The 7,988-nt window shown below is 36.4% G+C and overlaps 2 protein-coding genes across 2 annotated transcripts in view; both read left to right on the forward strand.

The window, feature by feature from the left end:
- Nucleotides 1-4,297, forward strand: part of ubb (ubiquitin B) — a 6,955-nt gene extending 2,658 nt beyond the window's left edge. Inside the window, 2 exon segments of the mRNA XM_025065426.1 lie at nt 15-141; nt 3,562-4,297. Coding sequence (XP_024921194.1) covers nt 15-141; nt 3,562-4,249 — 815 coding nt within the window. The 3' untranslated portion in view covers nt 4,250-4,297.
- A 1,496-nt stretch (nt 4,298-5,793) lies between these two features.
- Nucleotides 5,794-7,988, forward strand: part of p2rx5 (purinergic receptor P2X, ligand-gated ion channel, 5) — a 9,587-nt gene continuing 7,392 nt past the window's right edge. The window contains exons 1-4 of the mRNA XM_008332366.3: nt 5,794-6,094; nt 7,132-7,282; nt 7,440-7,511; nt 7,646-7,721. Coding sequence (XP_008330588.1) covers nt 5,964-6,094; nt 7,132-7,282; nt 7,440-7,511; nt 7,646-7,721 — 430 coding nt within the window. The 5' untranslated portion in view covers nt 5,794-5,963. The remainder of the gene's footprint in view (nt 6,095-7,131; nt 7,283-7,439; nt 7,512-7,645; nt 7,722-7,988) is intronic.

Genomic DNA, 7,988 nt, shown 5'->3' on the forward strand with positions numbered 1-7,988 from the left:
CCAGGACAAGGAAGGCATTCCCCCTGATCAGCAGAGGCTGATCTTTGCTGGCAAACAGCTGGAAGACGGTCGTACTCTCTCCGACTACAACATCCAAAAAGAATCTACACTTCATCTTGTCCTGCGTCTTAGGGGTGGACAGTAAACTGCTTAGTGATTCCATGTTCTTAAACATTTTCATCATGTGTTGTTTGACCTACATGATATTACATTATTAAACTTAAATTACATGGTGGTGTTCTAACCTCAAGACCAAATATTTGCACAAAACTATAATAAAGGCTTAAAACTGATCTTCAGCTGTTTTTTTTGTTTTTTTTTTTTTCCCTTCTCCTCTTGATTTTTGTGTTTGGTGACATTTAAAATGTTTTTTGGTTTTGGTTTTTTTTTTTTCTCCTCTTGATTTTTGTGTTTGACTTGGTGACATTTAAAAGATTAAAGACTTGGGCAAGACATTTTATAATGTACCACAACATAAGTTGTATGGTTAACTGCATGCATGATAAAGTATTGTATAAGACATTTAAAAATATATATTTTAAATAAAACCACATCATAGAGACTTAACTGTTTTTGCCCACTGAAGAGTGAAATATTACATAATTTAAGCACTTCAATGCACATCTCTATTGATAAAATACAAATTATTCCCATGGGCAAACATTCAACAAAGATTTGTACATAAGTGGGCTAAGTTTAATAAAAAGTCATCAGCAGGCACACAAAGGGTGAACGTGTTCATTCATGAGGAAGTGTCGCCATCTCCCTGTAATTATGTTAACAGCAACCTTGTCAGGGTTTAAGCTTTTACTAGGTCAGCGATGCGCTATATTAATTTAATACTGTATTTAAAATGTAATTTATTGTTTTATTAAGAGACTGAATTTTATGGCTTTACTATATTGAAAAAGAAAAACGTATTAAGGCAAACAATCTTAAAGGCATAGAAAGGACTGCATATGATTAGGGTCACTAATGCTACAGTATCATCTGACTGCCTCATACAGTCCACAATATACAATTTAATTAACATTAAATGTGTCAGAAAATAGTTAGCAATATTATCAAGAAGTTTACAGATCCACATGGTAAAAACAAAGAAAAGAGAATAAAAGTAAGAGCAATGAGTTGCAAAATTGCAGATTAAGACATTTTTGACTTGCAGGAGAGACCATAAAACCAGTCTTAATAATGTAAAAGTACAAGGGGGCAAGTGACACATACTGTTAGTGTACTGTAAAATCTGGGAAGATGTAAAGTTAATAACTCTTTGAAAACACCAACATTTCTGACGATGCTTCAGAAATTCGTGAAAATAGGCAGGTTTTTTCAAGGCAACTTATTTGAAAGTTGTTTAAAATGTTCTTAACCAGACAGCCTCACAAAATGTTAAATTTTCACTTGCACTTTCCCCCACTCTATTTTTTTAATGAAACCTCACAAAAGTTCTGTGTTTGAGTATCTTACTTTTATTCTAAAAAGGGGTTTTGCAATTTTTACAACCCATTAATTTTATTAAAACTTTAAAATTCATACTGCAATTCCATTAGTACTTACTGTTACTGAAGTTGGCAGTACAATCATAACAATGGTCACAGAAAGGAATTTACTGCATAGTGCAGTTAACTTTAATGTGTTTTAAATTACATTTAGTAGAATGAGTATGATATTACTGTTTTTTTTTTTCATAAAGAATATGACACAGTTAACTTTAATGTGTTTTAAATTACCTTTAGTAGAATGAGTATGATATTACTGGGTTTTTTTTGTCACAAATTTTACCCACTGAATTTGTATGGCGAGCCATAAAATGACGAATCATACACGGATTCCGATTCATAAATAGAAAAATATAATTAATCTTTTTAAAAAGAATTAGTCTTTATTGCCTTTAAAATGATGGGAAAATACAAATATTTTGCGCAACGTTCTTTCTAATTTTGAGGAGTAGTGACTTTATTATTATAATAAATATAAAATAGGATTTTAAATGTTTAGAATACGATAGGATATAAAATATGTAAGTTGATCTGTTACACTGAAATATCTGTACAATATTATATGTGCGAAATCCAAGTTGAAACTTTTAAAATCCTATATACAGTAAATTAAACTTCCTGTATCTCTATATGCTTCTCTATTGTCATATAGATATCCGAAATGTTCTTTCTGACTAGGCAAAACTGAGATATATTAAAGATATCTGCAATACATATTCCGCTTAGCGTTTTAATGTTAAAGCGGCTTGTCATAGATTCAGGAACTATTTTCCAACGCGGAAGAGTGTCGGTTGATGACGTATTTCCACTATAAATTATCCAGCCCTAGCGAATCCTTCAGTTGAGGTGTTCATTGTGTACGGAACGATATTTTATCAACAAAACTAACAGTAAGTAACGCAATTCTTTAGCATTCTATATTATAACATTGAATGTTATACGTATAAACTTGTGTTTACGCGTTACATAACCTGTTTTGTTGATATATTATGTTGTGCAGTTACTGTAAAATCTGTAAAAAAAAATTGTGATATTTACTGTGGACGCTATCGAAGCTTTAATTAATTTTATTTGTCATGATATGAGGAACATATCCTCCACGTTAGCTAGTATATATAGGTCGTTATTTCTAGCCCTGTCGTCCATTATCTGGTGCCGTCAGCTGAACTAATAGAACGCAAACAACAATAGCCTTTTTAAAATGGCGCAGGTTCTCGACTCTTGGATATTTTGTCAGTACGTCTATGTTAGCTACTAGTTTTGACGCTTTATTTCTTAATATTGTTGTACACGACGGCGTATACTGGGTGAAATATCACTTTAAACGAAAGGTGATATCCAAAAGACGATGCGTGTGTAGTGACATAAAGCAACAATCTTCTTTTCCTTTCGGCTTGTCCCTTTTTCAGGGATTGCCACAGCTAATCACCGTTTTCCATCTCTCCCTGTTCTCTGCATCTTCTACTCTGACTCATAGTATCTGCATGTCCTCCTTCACTGCATCCATAAATCTCCTATTTGGCCTTCCTCTTTGTCTCCTGCCTGGTAGCTCCATCTCTAGCATTCTTCTACCAATGTATCAAAAGTCCCACAGCTTTTTCTCCAAACCTTCCTGTCTGTGTTGTCCCTCTAATGACCTCATTCCTGATCCTTGTCACTCCTAAAAGAGAATCTTAGCATCTTTAACTCTGCCACCTCCAGCTCAGGCACCTGTCTTCTGCCTATTGCTGGTATCTCTAAACCATATATGATGGCTGGTCTCACCACTGTCCTGTAAACCTTTCCCTTCACCTTAGCTGACACTCTTCTATCACAGATCACTCCTGACACGCTCCTTGTAACCTCACCATTTCACTGTTCTCCCTTTTGTTAACACACAACCTACAGTAACAATACGGTTTTGAAAAAAAAAACAACAACCCACAAACCTGCATTATGTGCCAGTATAAGGCCATTGTTTTTCAGAATTGTCTTTCCTGTCAGTGATTTGTGATTAACCCCTTTGTAAATTTAAATATATCAGAAATTCCTACTTTTTTTCCTCATAGGTGCAGTCATGCAGATTTTTGTGAAGACCCTCACTCACTGGCAAGACCATTACCCTTGAAGTAGAGCCCAGTGACACCATTGAAAATGTAAAGGCTAAAATCCAGGACAAGGAAGGCATTCCCCCTGATCAGCAGAGGCTGATCTTTGCTGGAAAGCAGCTGGAAGATGGTCGTACTCTGTCCGACTACAACATCCAAAAAGAATCTACGCTTCATCTTGTCCTGCGTCTTAGGGGTGGCATGCAGATCTTTGTCAAAACCCTCACTGGCAAGACCATTACCCTTGAAGTAGAGCCCAGTGACACCATTGAGAATGTAAAGGCAAAGATCCAGGACAAGGAGGGCATTCCCCCTGATCAGCAGAGGCTGATCTTTGCTGGCAAGCAGCTGGAAGATGGCCGCACCCTCTCTGACTACAACATCCAGAAAGAGTCCACCCTCCATCTTGTCCTGCGTCTTAGGGGTGGCATGCAGATCTTCGTCAAAACCCTCACTGGCAAGACCATTACCCTTGAAGTAGAGCCCAGTGACACCATTGAGAATGTAAAGGCCAAAATCCAGGACAAGGAAGGCATTCCCCCTGATCAGCAGAGGCTGATCTTTGCTGGCAAGCAGCTGGAAGATGGCCGCTCCCTTTCTGACTACAACATCCAGAAAGAGTCCACCCTCCATCTTGTCCTGCGTCTGAGGGGAGGGCAATAAATTATTCCATAACCTGCAATCCATGATTTATCTGACAGGATGTAATAAAAAAATGAGAGCTCAAATACAATGGTGTTTTTCTTCTTTCTGTTGAAACACTTAAACTATACAATTATAAATATCATCTTTATAGGTTATAAAGAAGCAGCTGATGAAAGTCATGTATGGCATCCTTTCTGGCTTAATTTATATTAGCGACGTTTAGGGGTCACCCTTCTTTAGGTTACTGTTTTGCTGTTCCTCCATTACTCCTATATGTAGTATAGGAGTAATGTATATATTGGTAGCTAAAGTTGAGGTTCTTTGTAGGTGTTTCAATATTTTACAACAACATTTTCCCTGTCAAGAAATTGACTATTTTTGGTTGACCATATATGTCCATGAAATAAATGCAAAAAAAAGTTATGTTGAATTCAAATTAAAGTATTTTGGTTTTGGACCTATAAAGAAAAAATATATAAATTTTACTTAAAAAATATAAATTGTACTACTTACTACACTTTAATCTTTCCTAAGCAGTAAAATGACAACATGATAGTGACAGATTAAAGTTAATTTTTTACTGAAATTCTAGCTCTTTATGCAAAGTTGTGAAGTGTTTCTGTCACATCTAGACACTGCTATGACACTAATGAAGAAGCAGACTCAAGACTTAATACTGTGGTCATTACATTAATAAACAGCTGCATGTGAAGATGCCAGGGTTATTATAATTACATCTATACAGTAGGACCAATGTGAAGCCAGTGGTTCTTTATTATTTTCTGTAACTTGAGGACACGCCTGTCACACATGTACAATAATAACATGTGTTTTTGTATTTGTATCTGTACAAACCACTTTATGCGTTGCTGCCACCTAGTGACTGGAGGCTTTTTATCGTTCATGTATTACAGCAGGGTACCTTTAGTTCCAGCGTGCCATTTCCCATGGGAAGCCCCTCATGTCCCCCCCCCAGCACCTCACCGCGCCCCCTCAGGGGGGCCGAACCCACTATTTACTGTGTGAAACAATGTGTTCTGGATGTGAGTGGAAAGAATTAAAAATTGTATACAGTATATAGTTGAGAGTTCCAACCAGATGTCAATAGCAAAGGAGCATGAAGGTCTGTCAGCGGAACCGGCAGAACCACTAAATACAATACAAGACAGAGTTAAATGCAATAAATAGAGACAAACAACAACAGATAATAAAAAAAAAAAATCTTTTTTTTACATAGCAATGGATAGTACTTTTCCTTATTTTTCATGTTTTTCTCTTTATTATTTTGCCTAAACTAAACTTTTGCAGGCAGAAGTTTTGGATCAAATGTCTATAATCCTGTCTGCTGTAAATGAGATTTTAACCTGCGGCATTCAGTAAGGTGTTGGTAGATCGCCTCAAGTTTTGTCCTTAAATATTTTATGTGATTAGGAGTAATTTAAGAAAATCATTGAGCGTTAACTAAGATTAATAGCCTCAGATCAAACTCTGTGCACAAGAATGATTTCTTTTGGAGAAAAATCCAAGATCAAACTCTGTGCACAAGAATGATTTATTTTGGAGAAGAATCGTGTTGGACAACTGCTCCAAGTCAGCTTTTAACTGCCTTGTTCCACTGCCCCTTTCTCATTTGGATTGGTTGGTGCATGACAAGCGAGCCAGCTGGAAGTATCAGCTGGGAGTCCAGTGCTTCTCTCTTGCTCATTAGGCTACACACTGAAGAGCGGGAGGAATGGCAGGCTGGGGGCTCTTCTTCCTTTCTCTGCTTAACTACAAGACGGAGAAGTATGTCATCGCAGAGAACAGGAGAATAGGAATATTGTTTCGACTCTATCAGCTGGCCGTTCTGGGATACATTATAGGGTGAGCTGCACTGCATGCCCCCCTGACATGAGCATGGCACACAGTAGGGAGTGACACACAGGTTAAAAATAGTTAGGCTTGTCCAAGAAGGTCGAACATTGGTTTACTTTAGTATGGTGAACTCACAGTTCGATGTTATTTTCACTTTTGGAACAAAGCAAATTTTATGTAAAATGAGCATGTTGTGTTGTCAACTCAAGGTTCGTGTTGGTGAGTGTATAATTGTGTGCGTTGTAATCCTGTAAACACAATCGGTGACATTACTACACCGTTCATTTTTATGATGTCACTTTGAAGTACATAAGAGGCATGGTGAAAAATGACAGAATCCCAAAAGTGGGACATTTCATTGAGGGATACAACTGCCTACCAATTTGACCTTATTATGTTGCTATCCTGTAAACTGACACCTTTACAAGCAAATGCAAGGAGGCTGTGAAAAAGGAGAGCTGCTTACGTTCATACAATCTGGCTTAATAGAGAAAAAAATAAAATAAAACGTATGACACATTAATAAAACTGTATCAACACTATTGCCCTGAGATTAAATAAACTACTGTTGCTGTGCATTCTCAAGACGAATAACATAACAACGGGCATTCGTAAATAATCTTTGAAACATGTCATATGTTAAGATGGGTTTTTGTAACTTTATTGAAAAATATTTTGCCAATTTAGTCGTTCTCAGCAGCGTTGGTCAGCTCTAATAAAACAGAACTTAATTCCCTTGGCTGTAATTAGGATAAAGATGACAATTGCGACCAGGTTAGTTTCTAATTTAGTTTAAGGTACTTTGTTTGTTTTGGCTATGTTAATGGTTCCATGAAACTTCAGATATGGCTCTACAAATGAAAATACTGTATGTGTAGTGAATTCAATGAATAATACCTTCACAAATGTGTGTTTTTGTTGATAATAGTTCATTTATTAATTGTACTTAAAACACAAAGTAATTGGAGCTTTATCACTTTATCAGTTGCCACAGTCATAGTCCTCATAACATATCACCGACATCTGATTTTTGATGGATGTTTCAGATGGGTGTTTGTGGTGAAGAAAGGCTACCAGGAGAAAGAAGAAGCCATTCAGAGCTCAGTCATCACCAAGCTTAAGGGGGTTGCGCTGACCAACAGCTCTCAGACGGGTCTTCACGTTTGGAGTGCAGAAGATTATGTCATTCCACCAAATGTGAGTCTAAAATCATGGGACCATTGACTGCCTGTCTTTGTAGATCTCATTAGCTTTAGGGTTTGACAAAACTGACTTAATAGTATTGGATACGTTGGGGGGGTATTATTTGATTAACCTTTACATCTCGACCTTCCTGTCTTATTGGATTTTGCAGGGCGAGCAAGTGTTTTTCATAGTAACAAATTACATAGAAACACCCAACCAGAGACTGAGGTATTGTGCTGAGGTGAGGAATCTCAACATCCTTATTATTTTATTTATGACGTTTTTTTGAACTTTAGTTTATTAACTGTTGTGTCAGTTAGATTTAATGCCCACAGAATTTTATTTTCATATCCAGCAGCTTTTATTCTTCTTCAGAGTTTCAAGGTACCGAACGGAAGATGTCTAAGTGATGATGACTGCATGGAAGGAGAGACTGTAATAGCAGGCCACGGTGAGAAGCATTATTGAGATGACAAAATATTTTGAATTCTGAATAAAATCATTCATTAGCAGTACAAAATGAGTTGAATTCAAAATGATGTTGCAACAGTCTAAAATTTTTTTTTTTTTGTACAAAATGAGTTGAATTCAAAATGATATTGCAACAGTCTAAAATATATTTTTAAAATTAAAAATGTGAAATGTTAGTCTTTCTGTTTACAATGGGTCGCCCAATAGGTAGATCAAGAAAAAAAAAAAAAATATATATACATATATA

The sequence above is a fragment of the Cynoglossus semilaevis genome, chromosome 19 (assembly GCF_000523025.1).
Source record: "Cynoglossus semilaevis isolate Cse_v1.0 chromosome 19, Cse_v1.0, whole genome shotgun sequence".
NCBI lineage: Eukaryota > Metazoa > Chordata > Actinopteri > Pleuronectiformes > Cynoglossidae > Cynoglossus > Cynoglossus semilaevis.